At 38.5% G+C, this 22935-nt stretch overlaps 1 protein-coding gene and 1 pseudogene across 1 annotated transcript in view; one reads left to right on the top strand and one right to left on the bottom strand.

Annotated features, from left to right (window-relative positions):
• LOC114049802 (tudor domain-containing protein 10-like) overlaps nucleotides 1-22935 on the top strand; it is a 51698-nt gene that overhangs the window by 1971 nt on the left and 26792 nt on the right. The window contains exons 2-3 of the mRNA XM_027871209.1: nucleotides 5094-5130; nucleotides 16201-16280. Of these exons, the coding sequence (XP_027727010.1) occupies nucleotides 5129-5130; nucleotides 16201-16280 (82 nt within the window). The 5' untranslated portion in view covers nucleotides 5094-5128. The remainder of the gene's footprint in view (nucleotides 1-5093; nucleotides 5131-16200; nucleotides 16281-22935) is intronic.
• LOC114049613 lies at nucleotides 18290-18908 on the bottom strand (annotated as a pseudogene).

Genomic DNA, 22935 nt, shown 5'->3' with positions numbered 1-22935 from the left:
AACGCGAAGGGCCCCCGCGCGCGCTGCGCGGCTGGCCCGGGGCTCGAGGCGGGGCCGGGTGTCGCCGTCCCCCGGGCTGCTCTTCCTGCAGTCCGCGGCCCCCAAGGTTTCCTTCGCTCCAGTTCCCGCCCCCGCGCGCCTGCAGTTCTTGGGAGCCCCCGGACGGTTCGGGACAGGGCCCGGCTCACTGAGTCCTCGAGAACCGTCCCCGACGCGGGCCCTCGTTCGTTCCGAGGTCCAGGAGGGCGACAGCAGCGAACAGATGGACTAACCCATAGACAGCAGGGAAAACCACCACACACCTCTGAGAGCCTCCCGCCCTGCCCCTACACTGTCCAAGGGTTAGGCACCGCCCCTCTTCGGCAGATTCCCGCCCAGCTCGCGTGCTGCGAGGAAAGGGGCGGGGCCTGAGGGGGGCGTGTTGTCGCGCGCGCTCCCTTCCCTCGTGCACCCTCAACCTCGGTGCGATGCTCGAGGCTCAAGGCTCGGCTTCAGCCGGCGCCAATAGGCGGGGGCGGGGCAGCAGGCCCCTCAGCCTAGCGCGGAGGAGGTGAAGGAGACCGACTTACTAACAGTATCCTAGCCTCCTGTTCAGGCCCGACCCACCTCAGGGTTCGTAACTATCTCTACTAAGTACGAGTGAGTGGCAAGGGTGCTGGGCTTTGGAGTCACGAAGACCTGGCTTCTTATACCAATAAACTTATTAACTGTGTGATGGAAAGCGACGTCAGTTTCTTCATCTGTCCAGTGGGTCTAATAATTAATTAAGTTTCCCACCTCAAAGTGTTGGTTGGAGGCTCAAATGAGAGGTGTGGTGTATTCTGCAAACATTAAAATGCTAATGACATCTAAATATCAGTTGGGTAATACCTGCAATTCTTCCCCTCCCTCAAAAAACTGAATTGCGCCTGCTCCACCGAGGCTCCCCAGCATCAAACATCGGACATGCGCAGTACCCATCATCCCTCGACCCGCCTCCCTATTCTCTCACCGCATTCTGCCCGCGCAGCCGCACGAGGCAGAGGTAGCGGGAGGGTGGAAGAGGGGTAGCTTTTTTTCTCTTTCTCATCCTCTGTCGTTGTTATATCCTCCCTCTGCACGTCCAGGGGAGGCCTGTGAAAAGAAAGTGGGTGCTGGGGGCCCGAGAAGTCCGATGAGTGAGGCTGTTTTGACTCCATAACCTTCTTCGCCCCTTCCCCTCCCCCACCCCCTCAGCGCCCTGGGCTGAGCCTCGTCCAGTCGGTCAGTCAGTCAGCTAGTGTTTTTATTGAAGCGCCCACTGTATGTGCCCAGCACCGTGCTAAGCTCTGGGGGATACAAAGAAAGGCGAATAACTTGGTCCCTGCCCCTCCCCCCAGTTTGCGGGGGGTGGGGGGGAGACATCTGTGCCCCTGACATCTAATAGAGACAGGACTGGGAAAGGCTTCTTGCAGAAGGTGGGGTTTTAGCTGAATCGGGAAGCGAGGGGCCAAACAAGTTGGGGGGTACGGGGCTGTGAGCATGTGGAACGGACTTTGGTTTCTCCTCCCCCAGAAGCGTGGTTGGAGTCGGGGAGTGCGGCTGATCGCCACTCACTCCCGCCCCGTCCCCGACTTTGGCCTCACAATAATCCAGTAAGTAATTGCTTCTCTCTAGCTAGAGTTGTGACCAAGCCCAGCACTTGCTTGCAAGCAAAGTTTAATTGTGTCCAAGTTGAATTGAATTTGGGGATATCTTCAATACTTGGAGTCCCTGGAGGGAACTGGGAAACGGGTTTGTTGTTTGTCTGACACCAATGGGGAGCTGAATGTGCTGGAGAAGTTGGGGAGGTGATGGGGGAGGTGTTTTGTGGCCTGTTATTTCGTCGGTATTGAGGAACTTTTGGTGAGAAACTAATGGAGATCGGTAACTATTCCATTATAGTCTTAGAGAGTTTCCAGGAGAGGTTGTTTAGCTTGCCCAGGTTCAGGCACAGTCAGCATAGGTTAAGTAGAAGGGGGCCTTGAAACCTGATTTTCCTAACTTTGAGGTCTGCTCTGCACGTACTAGGCCATGCTCTTGTTGGAGAAGAGAACAAGGTATCACAAAGCTAAAATGGTGGCAGAAGACAATGAAGACCATTTGGATTCTGTGCTTGGCTCTGACACTTAATGGACTTTGTGAACTTGGACTCACTGAATCTCCCTGAGACTGTTTTGTCAAGTGTAAGAGGAGGGTGATAACACCTAAGGGACCTCATGTGCTACTTCTGAGGGTGAAGTGAGATAATTCCCATGAAAGTGCTCTGTAAAGCCTGCCCCATAAAGTTATAAAGTGATAGCTGTGATCTGTTCCAGATCATACTTGTAATTTTGCAGAGGTAGTCAAGAAATTACAACATATGAAGTATAAAGATACACTAATATACCCCACAAGTCACACTCCCTCTCTTTTTATAATTATATCTTGTGTACTCTTTAGAGTCAGGACCAGGGGTGGGGAAGAATCTTTTTCTATACTGGCTGTGTGACTATGACAGAGACACTTAACTTCTCTAAGGCTCAACTTTCTTATCTGTAAAATAGGGATAGTAGTACCTACCTCACACAGTTGTCCTCAAGTTTAAATGAGTTAAGATATGTTTAAAAATGATTTGCAAACTCTAAAGCATTATATTAATGCCATTGTTTTTGATACGTGTCATATACTTATATAATGACCCTTGAATTCATACAGGAATTTTATTCTGCAAATTTATTTCTTGCAGGGATAATCTCTTGTTTTGTCTTTCTAACACCTTTAGAAAGCATAGGAAAACTATTTCCATGTTTCAGATGGAGACACTTAGCCACAATAATTCTTTTAAGATCACAGAGTCAAAGGCAAAGCTAGAATGATTGTACTTGTATCCTGTGGTTCTGATTATTAGACTTATCTTGATTTTATTTATATATGCATGTATAGTTTTTTTTTCCTCCAGTTTAAATCACCTCTCCTGTAGGGACTGTGATATTGTTGCTGTATCTTTTAAAGGGAATAAAATCTTGAAAGAATGAATTTATTTTATATTTTAAAATGAATAGCTAGTGATATTGGTATTTAAACCTGTGAGATTAGGGAGTTTGAAAGAAGAGAAAAGGCTTATGGGAAAAGAGGATTTTTTGTTTAGTGAGGTAGGGGTTTAGAGCTAACCAATTAATTAATGAGAGAAATTATACATTTCAATTAATTTATGAGGTATGGTCAGAACCTCTTGATTGCCTTACAACCCAAGATGAGAAATAATCTGGTAATGAATTAAGTAGCAGGATAAGAGGGAAGTAGAGGCTCCTGGTGACTGTCAACTAGTACGTGCATGTGAAACCCACATGTGAGGATAGTTGTCCAAAACCCTGCTACGCAGGCAATAACTCCCTTTCAATTTTGTCAGAAAAATAATACCACTTAGTAAATTAAAAACTTTTTTTCCATACATACCCTCATCAGAGCCTCACAATAACCTAGGAAGTCAGAACAGGTGGCATTGATCCCATCTTACAGATAAGAAAATAGGCTTAGAAGTGATTCATCCAAGTTTATAAGGCTAATTAATAAATGGTAGAACCAGGTCTTCTGATTACATGGTACAGTACCATGCTGGTTTTCATAACATGGATTAACAGTCCCTCGATTATTTCTGAACTCTTTTTTTAACATATAATTTTAATTTTTTCTCAATTACATGTAAACATTTTTTAACATTCTTTTTTTTAAATTTTGAGTTAAATCCTCTCCCTCCCTTGCCTTCCCCTCTCATTGAGAAGGCAGTCTATTTGATATAGATTATACATGTGTAGTCATGCAAAACATTTCCATATTAGCCATGTTGCAAAAGAAAACAGACAAAAAAAAAGAAAAAGTGAAAAAAAGTATGCTTCAATCTGCATTCACACTCCATCAGTTCTTTCACTAGAGGTGGGATAGCATTTTTCATCATAAGTCCTTCGGAATTGTCTTGGATCATTATATTGCTGAGAATAGCTAAGTCAATCACAGTTGACCATCATACAGTATTTCTATTACTATGTGTAATGTTCTCCTGGTTCTACTCACTTCAGTCTGCATCAGTTCATGGTAAGTCTTCTCAGGTTTTTCTGAAAGCATCATGCTTGTCATTTCTTATAGCACAGTAGTATTCCATCAAAATCATATATTAAGACTTGTTCAGCCATTCCCCAATTGATGGGCATCCCCTCAATTTCCAATTGCCACTACAAAAGGAGCTGCCATAAGTATTTTTGTACATATAGATCCTTTTCCTTTTGCTTTAATCTCTCTGGGATACAGACCTAGTAGTGATATTGTTGGGTCAAAGTGTATACATGGTTTTGTAGCCCTTTGGACATAGTTCCAATTGCTCTTCATAATGGTTGGATCCGTTCACAACTCCACCAACAGTGAATTAGTGTCTCAGTTTTTTCCATATCTCCTCCAACATTTGTAATTTTCTTTTTCTGTCATATTAGCCAATCTGATAGATATGAGGTGGTATCTCAGAGTTGTTTTAATTTGCATTTCTTAATTAATAGTGATTTAGAGCATTTTTTCATGTGACTATAGATAGCTTTGATTTCTTCTGAAAGCTGCCTGTTCATATCCTTTGATGTTTATCAATTGAGGAATGATTCATATTCTTATAAATTTGATTCAGTTCTCTATATATTTGAGAAATGAGGTTTTTGTCAGAGAAACTTGCTGTTAAACCCCTTCCTCCCCTCCCCCCCACCAGTTTCCTGCTTTACTTCTAATCTTGGCTGCATTGGTTTTGTTTGTGCAAAAACTTTTTAATTGAATGTAGTAAAAATTATCCATTTTACATCTTGTAATGCTTTCTCTTGTTTGGTCATAAATTCTTCCTTTATCCATAGATCTGACAGGTAAAAATTTCCATGATCCCCTAATTTTCTTTTATTTTTCAACTCTTAGAAAATTTATTTCTGAGCTCTTCATATTTGCACTTTTTGTTAAAGCCTTTTAAATTATCTTTAGTTATTTTCTCACAAATTCTTACCTTAGTAACCTTCCACTAAGTGTGTGTTGATGATAAATTATGCATATATTCATATCTAACACTGGCTTATTTTTTTGCTTTGCAGGTGATTCCTTCGGAAAGAATTAAAGAACTGCAAACATGTAAGTTTCTTTTTTCACAGCCACCATCTGTCAAGCTAGGTGCTAAAAGTAAAAATGAATAAAGTGTTGAAAATGTGGGTATGATATTTTAGAAAGAATGTTGACAAACTGGAGTGCAGCCAAAAAGCCGAAGGGTCTAGAAACCATGGTATAGTATATGAGGCAAAGGTGAAGGAATTAGAGATGTTTAGTAATTGAAAAGAAGACTTGGAAAGTATATGATGCTACTTTCACATACTTGAAATGTGTTATTCATATGGAAAAGGAGGTGTATGTTTTCTATGTTGCTCTGAAGAACAGAATTGGAAAACAATGAATATTGAGTTATTGAACAATTAGAGTTGCTCCAAGATGGAATGAACTGCTTTGTAAGGTACTGAGTTTCTCATCTCTGGAAGGGATGAGCTATAAGTGGGGAGAGAGGAGGGAGAATTGATCAGAATACCACTTACAGTTGATTTTTCCCAGCCCAGGTGATGTCAACACAGAAAATAACAGTCAGTTAGTAAACAGTGAGGTGGTAGGTTTGTTACCTGTAAATGAAGTGTAAAGAAGTAAAGAAATAGAGATTTGAAGAAAGACTGATGCTTCCTTACCCCTTACAAGGTATGAAAACATTCTTTAGCCCGGCTTGATAGGATTATGAAATCATATGGTGGCTAGCTAATGACTGGCCAGTGGGTCAGCCACAATCCTGGTGACGCTTTAAAAAGCAATACGCTCTAGAGCAGGGCTTCTTAAACTTTTTCTACTGCCCTTTTTCTGCATTTTAGCATCAGTGTTGGCTTTGCGTGGCCTGAGGGCATGTGCAGCGCGAAGTGTGCATGCTTTGTGTTCAGAACAAGGCTGTAGTGAAGTTGTCCGATGCAGCATGGGCAAGCACTGCCAGAAACACCTCCAATTCATTATGCATTTGATTTTTAATTAATTTTTGGTTATTGCTTTTACTGTTGCCAAATATGGGGTCGTGACCCACAGTTTAAGAAGCACTTCGGAGTCTAGAGCAGGAATCCAGAGGGCCAAATCTGGCCTGTTGACAGTTTTTGGTAGGTCACCAGCTAAAAATGATCTTTATATTTTAAAATACAATAAAACACTATTTAAAGATATAAAAACAATTCTTTGCTCATGGGCTTAAAAAAATATAAAATAGCCTTCCATAGTTTGACTATCACTGCTCTAGAGAGTCACAATCAAAGTAGAAGGCAGCCCTGAGGAGTGTTACCACTGGCACTAGAAATGAGAGCCAGGTATGGAAGAACACAGCCTTTGCTAGGGAATAGTTCTCAGTTTTTGGGTGGGTAAGGAATTTCTCTTTCCTTCCCTTCCCAAACAGGTTTGGCATTGTGCAGTAGAGCTGCTTGTCCAGTAGACATCATACCTAGTAGAGAGCAGGCTCAGTAAGAGCGGAGGCTCAGGCTGCTCTGAAAAGTGTGACCTTTGGTAGCGTAGAAAAACAGTCTTGGCCATTCGAAGTTGAGCTGCAGACAGGAACTGGCCCTGGGGAAGCCTAGCTTGAGATATCAAGCCCATAGGATGAAGTATTAGAACACCGCAAGAAGGGGAAAGACAGCAGGGCTCTAGAGTGTCATGCCCGGATCACATTTCCTTATGTGTGTGCTTCTCAATTAGCGAACTCTGTATATGTTCATTCTTCCTATGGACATTGTGTAGTTGTGGGAGAATGTAGTTCAGCTTTGTGGGGGGGGGAGGGGTAGGAAGTGTTGGGGATATTTTTTTTATTATTATTTGTATGATGCTATTTCAGTAAATGCCTTTGCTTCAAACTAATTGTATCTACTGGTTGACTAATAAAGGTATTAATACTGATAGGGCTCTTATAAGCTATATCTCATAGTTTTAGGATTTCTGACCCACGTAGTACCTTGAAAATGGGGGTAGTCACCCTCCTTAGGGTGTGAGTTGGAAGAAGTATCCAAAAGGGGTGTTGTTAAATTGTGTTGACATGCTAGGTCTATATCCCAAAGACATGAAAGAAAGGGGGAGAAAGGACCTTTTTGTACAAAAATATTTATAGCAGCTGTTCTTGTGGTGGTTAAGCATTGGAAATTGAAAGGATGCCCATCAATTGGGGATTGGCTAACAAAATATGGTATATGATTGTAATGGAATGTTGTGCTGTAAGAAATGACAAGCAGGATGATTTCAGAAAAACCTGAAAAGACTTACATGAACTGATAAAGTGAAGTGAACGAAACCAAGAGAACATTGTACACAGTAATAGCAGTATTGTTTGATGAAGAATTGTGAATGACTTAGCTATTCTGAGCAGTACAGGGATCTAAGAAAATCCCAAAGGATTAATGATAAAGCATATTATCCACCTCCAGAGAAAGAACTGATATTGTTTGAATACAGATTGAAGCGTACTATTTTTTACTTTTTTATTTTTTTTCTTTTATTCAAGTCTTCTTGTACAAAATGACTAATATGGACATGTTTTATGTGATTGCACATGTATAACCTATATCTGAAAAATCGCTTGCTGTCTCAAGGAGGGAGGGATAGAATTTGGAACTCAAAACTTTAAAAAATGTTAAAGAATTGTTTTAACATTTAATTGGGGGAAAAAGAAAATATGCTTTAAAAAATTATATAAAAAATAAAATAAACCCATACAAACAAACAAAAAAGTGTTGTTGACCAGGGGAGTTTTTTTTTTTTTTAGGGGAGTTTCTTAATCAGTTTTGTAAGGTTACCTCTTTGCTTAGAGAGTGTGGACATGGCCATTGATGCCTTTTGAAAAGCTAGGGAATGTGTTCCAACTGGTTTCCAAAGACTGGGGCTACCTTCAGTATAATTGGCTAGCTAGAACTCTAGGAAAGGTAGACGCCTGTTGGAGAGGCCATCTCTTTCCTGTGGTTTATAAAAGTGAAGCTACAACCTTGCTTAGCCCTTTTTATGGGAAAGGGGGGGCTCCTTTTTGCCTTTTCCTGGTCAAAGGACAGACCTAAGTACATAACAGGGTAGACCTGTATTCTGGGTAGAGAGAAGCCACACTGGCTTATCCACCAGGAAAGAGTTATGGTGGTTTTGAGGCTAAAAACCCTAAGAATTATATGTTTACTCACAGTTTCCTGAACCCAGGGAGACTAGAGACCCAAGAGTGGACTTTCATAGCTCAAGATGGCAGTGGCCAGGGCATGCTAGAGTTCTTGTAGAAGTACATAGCAGAAACACTTAAGTACTTGCCTGTGTGGCCTGAGAGGGAGTTTATGGACATCTGACTTCCAATCTATTGTTTGTTGGGGAGGAGGAGGAATGGACTAGATTTTAATTTTGCTAAGCAGCATTATCCAAGAATTTAGACTTCTAGCTAGAGAAGAGAAACTTCCTTGGCAGTGTCAGCCTTGGGGATTGCCCCAGGAGTTAACTCCAAGTTAACAAGTAAAAGGATCAGACCTTTTAAGAGAGAGAAGGGTATTTCCTGAGTGGTGCCCTTCATGGAGAAAGATCCCTTCACCTATGTGGCGCCTGAACCTAGAGGAGCAATAAGTCTTAAAACAATTACTTGCGAATCAACACTCTGGGACCTTGCTGTTTACAGCTGTTACAGTGGGCTATTTGGGCTGTCACTTCCTATGAGAGTACTGCTGTTGCATATCTAGCAGACCTGAAGTATGTTTGCCTCCCAGGGAATATGTAAATCACAGGGGGCATTATGAGTCAAGATTGTGGAAGGCCTTGTGTGTGTGGTGAGAGTTTCACTGGAATGGCATTCCTTTCTGAAGAGAACAATGTGAGCACTTTATTTGTTCTCTGTATCTGTTTATGGGCTTCTTATCATCTGCATTTTCTGTGGGGTAAAAATAAAGGTTATCCAAGGGAACTAATGAAAAAAATTGCTAGGGAAGGTGTCCTAGCCATACCAGATCTTAAATTGTATTATAAAGTAGCAGTCATCAAAACTACTTGGTGCTGGCTAAGAAATAGAGTGGTGGATCAGTGGAATAGGTTAGGTAGACAAGACATAGTAGTCAATGACTATAGTAATTTACTGTTTGATAAACCCAAAGACCCCAGCTTCTGGGATAAGAACTCACTATTTGACAAAAATTGCTGGGAAAACTGGAAAAGAGTATGGCATAGACCAACATCTTACACCAAGATAAAGTCAAAATGGGTACGTGATTTAGATATAAAGGCTGATACTATAAGCAAACTGGGAGAGCAGGGAATAGTTTACCTGTCAGATTTATGGAGAACAGAAGAATTTATGACCAAGCAAGAGATAGAAAACATTATGAAATGCAAAATGGATAATTTTGATTACATTAAATTAAAAGGTTTTTGCACAAACAAAGTCAATGCAACCAAGATTTGGAGGGAAGCAAAAAACTGGGAAAGAATTTTTACAACCAGTGTCTCTGATAAGGGCTTCATTTCTAAAATAGATAGAGAACTGAGTCAAACTTATAAGAATACAAGTCATTCCCCAATTGATAAATCGTCAAAGGATATGAACAGGCAACTTTCCGAGGAAGAAATTAAAGCTATCTATAGTCATATGAAAAAATGCCCTAAAGCATTATTGATTAGAGACATGCAAATCAAAACGACTCTGAGGTACCACATCACACCTATCAGATTGGCTAACATGGCAAAACAGGAAAATGATAAATGCTGAAGAAGATGTGGGAAAATTGGAACCCTATTGCATTGTTGGTGGAGTTGTGAACTGATCCAGCAATTTTGGAGAGCAATTTGGAACTATGCCCAAAGGGCTATAAAATTGTGCATACCCTTTGACCCAGCAATAGCACTTCTCGGGCTGTCTCCCAAAGAGATCATAAAAATGGGGAAAGGACCTACATGTACAAAAGTATTTATTGCAGCTCTTCCTGTGGTGGCAAAGAATTGGAAATTGAGGGATTACCTATCAATTAGGGAATGGCTGAACAAGTTGTGGTATAGGAATGTAATGGAATACTATTGTGCTATAAGAAATGATGAGCAAGTGGACTTCAGAAAAACCTGGAAAGACTTGTATGGACTGATGCTGGGTGAAGTGAGCAGAACCAGGAGAATGTTGTACATAGTAACAGTCACATTGTGTGATGACCAACTTTGATAGACTTAGCTCTTCTCAGCAATGCAAGCATCTAAGACATCTCCAAAAGTCTCAAGATGGAAAATGCTGCCCACATCGAGAGAAAGAACTATGGAGTGTGAATGCAGATCGAAGCATACTATTTGCTCTTTTTTCCCCCTTCTGTTTTGTTTTGTTTTTTTCTTTCTTGTTATTCCTTTTATTGGTTCTGATTCTTCTTTACAACATGACTAATGTGAAAATATATTTAATAGGAATGTATATGTGTAGCTTATATCAGATTGTGTGCCATCTTGGGCAGGGAGGGCAGAAGGGAGGGAGAGAAAAATTTAAAACTCAAAAGCTTATGGAAGTGAATGTTGAAAACTAAAAATAAAAAAAAAATTTAAAATAAGTAATAGGAAATAATTAATTAAAAAACAAAACAAAAGAGAAAATAAATAAAGGTTATCCTTTATGTATGTGCATTTGTTACTTTGAGTGCTTGTATGAGAACTGTGGACCTTGTAACCCAGTTGGGGGAATTTAGAGCTGAAGTACATTTGGAAGTTGTTTGAAAGCTCGAAGGCCCCAATCCGAGTTGTCTCTGAGATTCTGGAACAACATAACACTTTGTACACCCAGAGGGCAGCAACAGAACCAAACTAGGCCTTCCCTCCAGAAGTACACAGAGCCCTAGCCCCAATATCAAGTCTGAAATCAGGAAGTAGACAGGAAGAATGAGCAAACAAAAATGGAATCCCACCTTTAAAAGCTATTATGGTTACAGAGATGCTTGACACAAACCTAGAAGTAGAGAATGACTCCAAGACATCTATAAGCCAAAGCTCAAATTAAAACACAACTTGGTCACAAATTCAACTAGAATTCCTGGAGAGATGAAGCAAGACTTTAAAAACGAAGTTAGAAATGTTTTTGTCAATGAAATGAGAATGCTAGAGGAAAAATTGGAAAAGAAATGAGAGCTATGGAAAAAAGATATGAAAAGAGAATTAACAGTTTGGCATGAGAGGTACAAAATCTTGTTCAAGCAACAAATGCCATGAAAATTAGAATTGAACAAATAGAAGGCAATGACTCCATGAAACAAAAAGAAATATTAAAACAAAATCAAAAGACTGGAAAAAAAGAAGAAAATATAAAGATCACTACTTGGAAAATAGATCAAGGAGAGAAAAAAAATTAAGAATCATTAGACTATCTGAACTCCATGACTGAAACATGAGCCTAGACATCATATGTCAAGAAACCATATGTCAAGCCAATATCCAGAGCTTCCAGGTCAAAGAAAAAAAATATTACAGGCAGCCAGAAAGAAAGAGTCGAAATATGGAGGAGCCATAGTCAGGATCACACATAATTTAGCTGCTACCACTGTAAAGGCAGAGAACTTGGAATCCCATATTCCAAAAGGCAGAGAATATAAATAAGCTCCTAGACAACAATAACTTACCCAGTAAAACTAAATATAATACTACAGGAGAAAAAAATGGACTTTTAATAAGAGTTCTCCCAAGCATTTAGAAAAGACTTGAGCTGAGTAGAAACTTTGAGGTTCAAATAAAAGTTAAGAAAAACATAAAAAGGTAAACACTGTTGAACAGTGATAAAGGATTAAACAAGGATAAACTTCATTCAGACATGGAGAGATGATGTGCATGTCCCATCTGAACTCTATCATCATCAGTCATAGAGGGAGTCTAATTAAGCAAAGTCAGGGAATACTCTGTTATATCCTGATGACCTTAAGAGAAGAATGGAAAGAGGGGGGAAGAGGACTACACTCTGAGTGGGGGAAGGGAAAGGAAGGTTAGTAAAAATTATCTCACGTAATCAGGGTATGCAAGTAGAAGTCTGTACAAAGGAGAAGGTAGAAGGAATGGCTTACACTTAAATTTCACTCTCCGAGGTTTTATCCGGTCGATCAAAGGAGGGAAGAATACACCCATACACATGCATATACACTGTTGTTGAGTTGTGTCTGACTCTTTGTGACCCTCTTTGGGGTTTTCTTGGCAAAGATACTAGAGTGGTTTGCCATTTCCTTCTCCAGTGGAATAAGGCAAACAGAGGCTAATTGACTTGTCCAGGGTTACACAACTAGAAAGTATCTGAGATCACATTTGAACTCAAGTCCTCCTGACTCCACGCCCAGTGCTCTGTCCACTGAGCTACCTAGAGGGCTCCTATGCATATTCATGGTTGTGTACAAAGATACAAATGTAAGGGGAGAAGTGGGAATTAAGAGGGTAGATTAAGAGAGAGATTAATCCTAAACAAAGCAAACTCGAAAGTTGTACAAACATATTTATAGCATTTTTTGAGGCAGCAATGAATGAAAGAGAATCTGAGGGGATGTCCGCAAATTGGAAAGTGGCTGCACAAGTTATCATATATGAATGTGATGGAATACTATTGTGCTCTAAGAAACGATGAAAGAGATAGTTTCAGAAAATCTCGGGAAGATTTACATGAAATGATACAGAGTGAAGTTAATAGAATCAGAATAATTTGTACAAAGACAGTAATATGGTAAAGACAATTTTCAGAGAATTAGGAACTCTGATCAGTGTAATAACTAACCATGATTCCAGACAACTAATGATAAAATATGCTGCCCACTTCCTGATTGAGAGATGAAGGTCTAAGAGTAAAGAATGAGACATATTTTAGTGGGGTTTATAGCTGATGTGGAAATTAGTTTTGCTTTGCCATATACATTTATAGTAGGGGTTTTGTTTTTATTTCTTTCTCAATTGGACAGGGTTAGGGTGGGAGGGAGAAAAAGTGAATTTTTGCTGATTGAAAAAATGTAATTTAAAAAGAAAGCTATTACAATATGGCAGGTGAGAGATGATTAGAGTATTTGTGATTTAAGTGGAGAGAATGGGCCAGAATAGCCTATATATTAACTTTTGCATACAGTTTAAAACTGGAAAGGATAGCTAATGTGTTGAATAACTAGATTCCAAAAAGATCCACATACTATAACTATGGACAGAATCCAAAATGAGGAAATTTATTAGAGAAAAATAGAAATCCTGTGCATGAGTTTAAAAAAAATCAACTGTACAAAGGTTAGGATGGGAGATATGAAACTAAAAATCATGTCCATGTGAAAAACATCCAAGGTCTACAAGTGCCCTCTGAGTCAACTTTGTGAGGTGCCAGCCAAGAAAGTGAATGGGTTTTAATGTTGATTGCCCAAAGCAGAAGTATCTTAGTCTAGTGAAAAGAGCACTGGAGTCTGAGCTTGAACCCAGATCAGATTCTGACTGATATTTACTAACTGGGCAAATTGCTTAGCTTATTTGAGCTACAGTTTTTTTCTGGCCTATAAAATGAGGTTGATACTTGTACTGACTACCCCTCAAAATTGTTGTGTGATAGCCTTTGTAAATGTTAATTCACTATGTGGAATTCACACTGTATTTTTATAAAGTCAGTGTTATCATTATGGAAGTTGAAAATCCCACAATACCAAGCCCTGGTCAGACTATGTTTAGAATTTTGTGTACAGTTCTGGGTGCCACATTTAGGAAAGATTTTGATGATCTGGAGTACATCAATAGAAGAGGGAGACCATTTTGGCTAAGGGTTTCTTACATGGGTCAGTTCAAAGGACTGGGATGTTTACAATGAAGAAATGATTTTAGGGGGTATGTGATAGTTGTCTTCAAACATTTGAAGAGCTTTGGCTAGGTTTGGGAATTATCACCAAGATCATAGTCTTCAGCGTTGAAAGGGACCTATTGGGGCAGCTAGGCGCAGTGGGTAGAGCGCTGGCTCTGGAGTCAGGAGGACCTGAGTTCAAATTCAGCCTCAGACACTTGACACTAACTGTCTGACCCTGAGCAAGTCACTGAATCTCATTGCCTTGCAAAACAAATGAAAACTGAAAGGGACCTCAAAGGCCATCTGTTATAGCCTCCCCCTGAATTCCCCTCAATATCAACAAATTATTAAGTAGCTCAGTCCTCTGTGGGCACCCTCAGACTGACTCCACTTCTATAGTGATGGTTACAGGTCATTCATTAGTTATTTGTCCAGTGCTACCATACTGCCTGAGAAACTGAATCATACACTTACTTGATATGGTTTGGAGGGTCATAGAAATATATATCTAGAGCACTTCCTCTGAGGTCGGAGGATTTGGGTTCATAATCTTCCCTCTGAGGCTTATTACCTTGGGCAAGTAAATTTCCCTGTTCCTCAGCTTCCTCATTTGTAAAAGGAGGTGAGAGGTTGGATTAGATGGTCTCTGAGGTATCTTTCAGCTATAATCCTATGTAAAATACAGATTGTGTGTGTGTATATGTACATATACACATACACAGAGATGTGTTTATATGTAAGGGAGGTGCCCAATTAAGTAAATCAACTCATGCTTCTCCATTTAAAGTTAAGATGCTAAGCCTTTGTGTCTTAGTTGAGTCATCCAGCCATCACATTTGAACTATGAAAAGGTCTTGATCAATTTAGGGGTCTTTAATGAGCGATTAGATGAATGAGAAATGAAATTGCACATGAAATATTTGGATTTATAAGAATACTTGATAACATACTGTGGGGCCTGTAGAAAACCAAGGAAGATATTCCAACTAAACCTTGATAAGGAATTGAGTGGTGGGGGTGGGTGGGGTGGAGTAGATAGCAGAGTGTCAGTCTTGTTCTTGGGCTTTTCTCCTCCCCCACCTCTTTTACTGGAGAACTTTGAAAATTTCAGAGGGACGGAGGATTTGTGTTTTTTTGTTGGCAATCCAGCAAATTGAATTTTGGAGGTCCAGACTTTTTCTCACATTACGTCCTTAATCAAATGACAACAGTATTTGCATTGGGAGCCAAGGGCATATTGGATGTAGATTCAGAGCCCAACAGAAGAACTGCACCATAACAAAGAGTTGCTTCTTGGGTACCCCATGAAGGAAAGAAATGGATTTCCAAGAACATGGAGCTACAAATTGTACCTTTGCTACATGTATCTCTAAATTTCAGCCCACTTTACCCTGGGCTGTCTATGTACTGATGGGAGAATATGTATATTATAGATTTTTTGGTGGGATGTTTTATACTAACTATTCTTACTGTAACATTTCAGTAAATACTCCTTTCATGAAGCTAGTTAGCTAATTGATATGAACTGACAGTCATATTAGGAAGCATATTGGTAGGGAAACATGAGGTATATAGCATTATAAAATCACCCTCCACTCTTCAGACCTAACCCTAGAAGCCTGAGAGGACATGGTAGCTGACCTCTGGGCAGGCTGACCTGGCCTGTCAGTGAGAGTAGGGGTGAGAAAATCTCCCCAGAGCATATATATGTGCTGTTGCTCTCACTCTTGCTTGCTCTTGCTCTCGTCCTCCCCCCCCTTTCCCTTTCTCTCTCCCTTTCTTTCCCCCTTATTTCCTCCTCTCCCCCTCTGTTTCTTTCTCCTTCACCCTTTTCTTTTCTCTTTTCACTCCTTTTCTCTTTTTGTCTTTCTCAGTCTCTCTCTTCCTCCCTCTTTCTTTCTCTTTCTGTCTCTCCCCCCCATCTCTCTCTGACATAGATGGCTTTAGAAGTATATATCAACTTTGGGACACCATCACAAGATGGTCATAAAATTGTCGTTTTGTGTATGTGTGTAGGGAGGGTGGTACATAGTAGTGTCTTATTTAAATTTTATACCAGAACATGGCACGATGGAAAGGGTGCTGAATTAAGAATCATTAGGACCTGAGTTTGAGTTTTTCTCTGTCACTTAGTACCTATGTAATCTCTCAGTGCCTTTAGTACCCTTGTCTATAAAAGGAGGAGGTTAGATTGGATGTCTTCTGAGACCCCTTCCAACTCTAGCTCTCTGATCCAGCAAACAAAATAGTGACAGCATTTCAAGTAGAGAGCTTAACTTCTCTTGAGGTTTTTAAACTTACTGTGTGATCAAGTTTTATACAAAGAAAATCATAGGGGGAAGAATATTGTTTCAGAATTGATGACTTTGTTATGGTTATGGCAGGTCTGTGAGCAGTGGTGAACACCGACCCTTTACTAAGTACCCCAAGAAGAATGGAAAGTCAGAACAGCACAAAGCCTTGGGTGAGTAGGATCTAACGGGGCTCATAAAAATGAAGAAATCACTTAGGTGTTGCTATAGATGGTTGCTGGATAAGAAACCCTTCTTGCTCCCTGTGTGTGTTATCAGTTGATGGAAACACAGGAAAGAAAGTTGTAGGTGTATTTTGATATATCTGTTTTATATAATTATATGTGTATATGTTGTATATTTAGGTACCATAAGGGGAAATGAGAGAGGTACCCCCTTAGCATAGCATCTTACAGAGGAAGGTTACTGTCATGTATCATGTTTAATGGGGGTGGCTCCCATAACTAACTCAAATCCTCCTTGCCCACATCTTGGTTCACTTTTGCCTCAAGAGGTTATCACTAGTAGTAGGTCCGTGGGTCAATTTATGTTTATTTTATCAATATCTGCTTATAAACAGTCCTATTTCTAGAAATCTGTGCTTATTTGGGGATATTATATCATCTTTTTAAAAAATAAAATTTTATTGAATTCTTTTGATTTTATATCACCTAAATTTTTCCCGGTACTCCTTCCCCCCCACCCCCATTCCTGAGAGCCATCCCATATAAATAATAAAGAAAAAATGTTTAAAGAAAAAGTAAAACCAATCAATACACAAAAAAGAAAATCTATGCGATCTTCCACACCAATAGTTAGGGGCACTACCTCAGTGTGCTTCCTTTGCATTTATGAATTATCAATAGCATCACTGCCTGCTCCTTCTTTCCTGAGCCTCATCCTTGCTGAAGTGATCACATTATAAAAATCAAAACTTTTTCTCCAATCTCTCATAAGCATGCCAGCATTTAATCACAAAGATAAGAAATAGTGGCCACTAGATTTTTCTTTATATATATATATGTGCATATACACGCATACATATATACCTATGTAGCTGAATAGATATAGATATATAGATATACATATGTGTGCATATAGTTATACACACAGACACTCAGTATCCCAAAAGCAATTGAAGTTTAGAACTGATATATATATACATACATATATATATATAGATGTATATGTGTGTGTGTGCATATATACACACACATATACATATACACATCAGAGAGTGAAACAATAGAAAGGACAGTAAACAGTGGCAAGGGGGGGAAGTGTTCATTTGGATAGGGGGAAAATGGTACCTCATGCTGCTGCTTGCAGAGGCAGAATCAGCTTCTCCCTCATCTCAGCTTTCTTTCGAAAGGGGAAGGAAGTCATCCACCAACTTAATTAATGGATATTCAAGCATTGAACCAATTAAGTGAAGGGAGATGCAGCTCCCTCTAGCTACTCTACAGTCTCACCAATGTATGCTCATCAGTTCTAGAAGGGGAAAAATAAATTTTGTTCCTTAGACTTGAACAAAGATTCTCAGAAGAAGGGAGGAGACCTGGCACCCAGAGGTTGGAGCATCCTGCTTGATTGTTTGGCTTTTCTTCCCATCTCATAGATAACAGGAACAGAAGAATGCCTGCTTATCCCAATTTCTAGCCTTTTCCTCCCAAAATGGAGGAGCTTCTCCAAAAATGGAGTTCAAAGTTATCATCAAGTGATGAACTTTGATATAGTGGCTGTTTGGATTTCTCATCTTTAATTGTAAAAGGGCTACTTTCGTGTGTGTATATGTATATATATCAATCAGTTATTATATATCTGATACATCCTTTCATAGAAACTCACACATATATATACTCTCCTTTTATCATTATATCAAATGATTTTAAGGGACCCCACCCCTAACTGCGTCTAGTGATGAAAACATTTGTTCCTGCCTTTCTGTTATATGGAAGATTATTTTTCATTACTTATTCTCCAGGGCTGGCATTTTTCTAATCGCTCAGAGTTTAATCAGTGATACATATTGCAAATATTTTTCCTTCTGTGTAGGTTCTCTTCTAATTCAGTCTTGATTGATTTTGTTCACGCAAAAGCTTTTTTACATAATACAATTTTACATAATGCAATATACTTTTTTTGGACAAAAAGTATTTTTATTTTGACATCTGAATAAGTGTTAACTCCTTAGGACATGACCTTTGGCATCTTTTCCAACATATTCATCAGCTTGTTGCACTGTGCCTTTCTCAGAAACATAGATGCCATCCAGAAATTTTCTGATATCCTTCTTTTTGACTGTGGTGGCCTGTTGGATCAGGGCATCTGAGTTTTATGCAAATTCAATATCATTTCCTTCAAGAATTAACTCATCTTTTTGGGCTTGAGAAACAGCGCAAGAAACACCTGGTCTCATGCACACTCTTCAGATATACTTTTCACCCAAGAAATTTCTGATTTCAACAAGTGAGTCATTCTCTTGAATAACAACATTGATGGGGAAGTGAGCATACATAGACTTCACCTTGTAACAAAAACCCAGGGTAACACCTTTCATCATGTTTTGTACATGACTACAGATTGTGGACATGGTTGCAAATTCTTTTTGATTTCCCCATCACTTGTCCACTCAGAGCCTTTTTCTCTTTTTTTGCAAGGAGACTGAGCCCAACGTTGATATGGTTGAAATATCTAATGAGGATTCTTCTGGGCCCCTTCACAATAACTGTCCATCCTTTAAGAGAGATGTCAGCATTTTCTGGGATATCAACAGTCTGGTTGCTTAGTATGGTCTTCATTCTGGTCATGAATGGGCCACAGAGAGTTGCAATATACTTTTACATAATAGAAATTGCCTTTTTTCATTTTATGCTCTCCTTTCATTCTTCTTTAACTAATTATTTTCCCACAAGCCATAATTGTCAACAAGGTAAGGTAGATGATTTTCTTCCAGTTTTTTAATGGTAGCCTTTCATGTTCAGATTGCATATCCATTTTGAACTTATTATAATATATGGTATAAGTTTTTGGACTGAACCTAATTTCTGCTAAATTGCTTTCTAGTTTTCCTAGCAGTTCTTACACAAAGAAAATCCTTCCTTGATTGGCTCAGCTTGAATATATGAGATACTGGGTTACTATATTTGATTACTTCTGTTTCTTGCGTATCTCTTCTTTTCACCTGACCTTTTCTGTTTTTTAACCAGTACGTAGTTTTGATGACTATTGCTTTATAATATAGTTTGATGCCTGGTAATCTCATTTCCTTTTTATTCGTGTTTTCCTATTGTTTTCCCTTAAGATTCTAGACCATTTGTTCTTGCAAATTAATTTTATTGTTTTGCCTAGTTCTAGAAAATATTCCTTTGGTAATTTGGTTATTATAGAACTAAATCTGTAAACTAACAGATAGTGTTGGCACAAACTCTGAGCAGTGAATGTCTCTCCATTTATTTATCTTCTTTCTACAAAAAATGTGTTATAGTTGTATTTGTATAGCTTGAGTGTGTTTTGGTATGTTAACTCGTGTATCTTATACATTTTGTAGGTATTTTGAATGGACTTTTTCTTATGTCTCCCTGGTTTTTGTTAGTATTACATAGAAATGCAGATGACTTTTATGAATTTATTTCATTTTTTTTTAACTTCACTAAAGCTATGAGTCATCTCAATTAGTTTCTTCTCTGATTTTCCAGTGTTTTCTAAGTATACCATAATATTATCTGCAAATGAAATAATTCTGTCTCCTCTTTGTTAATGTTTCTGCTTTTAATTTTGTTCTTATGGCTCTAGCTAGCATTTCTAGAATTAATAAATAATAGTAAAAAGAAGACTCTTGGGGCAGCTAGGTGGCGCAGTGGATAGAGCACTGGCCCTGGAGTCAGGAGGACCTGAGTTCAAATCTGGCTCAGACACATAACACTTACTAGCTGTGTGACCCTGGACAAGTCACTTAACCCCATTGCCTAACCAAAAAAAAAAAAAAAAAAGAAGAAGACGACGACTCTTTGATTTGCCCCTGTCTATATGCCCACTCCTGGCCTTAAAATATATGCTTTTGATTACATTAAAGAAGGGTATTTCCATGCTTATACATTTTAGGGTTTTTAATATAAGTGAGTGCTGCATTTTGTCATGCTTTTCTGCATCTGTTAAAATAATTGTGTGGTTTTTGTTTGTTGATGTAATTAATTATGCCAGTTGTTTTTTTTTTTAAATTTTAAACCATTCTTGCATCTCTGTGTGTGTACCAACTTGGTCATTTTGAATTTGGATATGGTACTAGTGTCCTTGTAGATATTCCATTTAACACATTTCTTTATCAGTATTTGTTAGTGAAATTTGTCTCTTTCTGTTTTGTCCCTTACTGGTTTAGGTATCAAGAATATATTTATTTTATGAAAGTTTGGTAAAGTGCTTTATTATGGAAGACAATTGATTTTTAGCATAGCTATTAATTACTCTTTAAATATTTGATTGAATTGTAAATCCAGGTGACCCAGAAATTCTTCTTTATTCCTTCCTCCAAACCACCTTTGGCAGTTCATTTGTGCCCTGCTTGATTTTCTTTTTCTGAGATTGATTGGTTTATTGACTTTTCAAAAAGCAGCTCTTGATTTTGTTTATGAGTTCTATTAGGGACAGTGATTGAATCTGTGATTTCATTAATATAGGAAATTCTGTGATGAGGGAACTATCTCTACAAATACAGGTTCAGAATCTTTTCTACAACTTAATAGGCTTAGAGAATTAAGTCACTTTCCTAGGGTCACATAGCCAGTATGTGTCTGAACCATTCTTCCTGACTCAAAGGTCAGTTTTTTATCTCCTGTGCTGCACTGTTGTCTAGCAGTTTCACATTCTTTTTTATTTTAAAGTTTTTCTGTTTCTCCTCTATTTGAGATGTCTTCTTTTGTATTTTGTTTTAGGGTTGCTAATTTGTTTTCCAGTCTTTTTATGATCAATTTGTTGATCTTATTTTTCTATTTCAGTTAACATAATTTTTTTTGAGAGAGAAAAATTTTCCTCTGAGGTCTGCTTGATCTGGGTCATATAAGTTTTACATAGTCTCATTGTTATTATGTTTAATATAATTATTTTTTAAGATCTGTTCTTTGACCCATTTAGCTGCCCATTTAGGTATGTAGCCTTTGCTCATGTGGTCTTTATCAAATTAATATTTTTATTGTATTATGGTCTGCAAAAGATATTTGTTTTCTTTTTAACATTTATTTATGATTCCATTATACCCTAGGGCAGATCCATTTTTTGTAAAGGTACCGTGGAATAATAAGTAATGTATATTCTTCCATTCAAAATTTTCTACATATCAGTCACATCTAATCTGTTGAGCTGTTTTTAAAAGAATATTCATCATTTTGTACCAGATTTTCCTTCTTGTTTAATATCTTTCTCAGTTGGATAAATCCCATAGAAACATAAAGCTGCTTGCTGTTTTTGTGTTACTATCAATGTCTTTTTTGCAATTCTACTACGTTTTCTTTTAAAAACATAGTATGCTATTTGATGTGTGTATATATTTTAAAATGCTATTTTTGTTTATGGTACCTTTAAACATTATGTAGTTTCCTTATTTGTTTCTCGATATGATCAACTTTTGTTTTCCTTATCTGAAATAATCACAGTTATTGCTTTTCTAGAGTTGCCTGAACCATAGTAGATTTTGTTCCATCCCTTATTTCATTCTGTATTTATCTATCTGGTTTAAGTCTGTTTTTGTATTTGCAAAATTGTATTTTTGTATTAATAAATACAAATTTTTTTGATTGAAAAATTGTTGGATAATTTTAAATAATTTATTCCTCTACTTTCTTTTTGTTGGGTAATTTAATCCATTCACTTTTAGAGCTATAATTAAATTTGTGACTTTGTTAAATTCTTTTATCTACATATGTTTTCTTCTTATGTTGTTTCCATGTAGTCTCTGCAGTTTGTGGTCCATATACAAATCTGCTTCTGTTCCCTCCTATTACCCAGCCTTTCTCAAGTTCACTGAGTTTACTTGATTTGTCACTGTCTCTTTCCTATCTTCCCCTTACTCTCCCCAGTTCAGATGAATGGTATAGCCAATGCTAGCTTTCTTTATCCCTGCTACCCCCCAAAATCTGTCTTCTTAATTTCAGTGACATTAATTTGTAATGTTTCTTTTTTTTTGTTTTTGTTTTTGGTTTTTTGTTTTTTTTGGTGAGGCAGTTGGGGTTAAGTGACTTGCCCAGGGTCACACAGTTAGTAAGTGTTATGTGTCTGAGGCCGCGTTTGAACTCAGGTCCTCCTGACTCCAGGGCCAGTGTTCTATCCACTGCGCCACCTAGCTGCCCCTGTAATGTTTCTTTCCAAGAAATGTTTTCATTCCATCCCCTTTGTTTCTCCTTTCAAGATGCTCTAAAATCTGTTCTCAGAAATTTTAATCCTCAGTGAAGCAGCAGGATAAAGTTGAAAGCTCTCTATAACTCTATGGTTCGGGGGAGCAATTCTGTCCTTTTTTTTTCTCCCCACTATCAGTTTTGATGTGATGACATCTTTCCCTTTAATATGCCCTCGTCAATCCACTTTGAGCTATTCCTTCCCAACAAGTGGGAGTTAGTACTTAGAATATGACTGTTGCTTAGAGAAACTGTTTTCCTAAAGTGTATCACCCCTCCCAACAAAGTTCAAAACTCCTGTTTTTACCCCTCTTGCCTCTGTGTGTTTGCTTCATGGTGTTAGCAGATCATTCCCTTTTTGTTTGTTGGCAGGAACCATCATCTAGTCTTCTCTTTGTGATTTGTCCTTCCAGGTTTTCTCTTTACTTTCCCAGTGCCCCAA

This window comes from Vombatus ursinus, unplaced genomic scaffold, assembly GCF_900497805.2.
Source record: "Vombatus ursinus unplaced genomic scaffold, bare-nosed wombat genome assembly UNPS02014798.1, whole genome shotgun sequence".
Taxonomy (NCBI): Eukaryota; Metazoa; Chordata; class Mammalia; order Diprotodontia; family Vombatidae; genus Vombatus; species Vombatus ursinus.
Note: the sequence above shows the minus strand (reverse complement) of the source record. Positions and strands in the feature narration are given on the sequence as shown.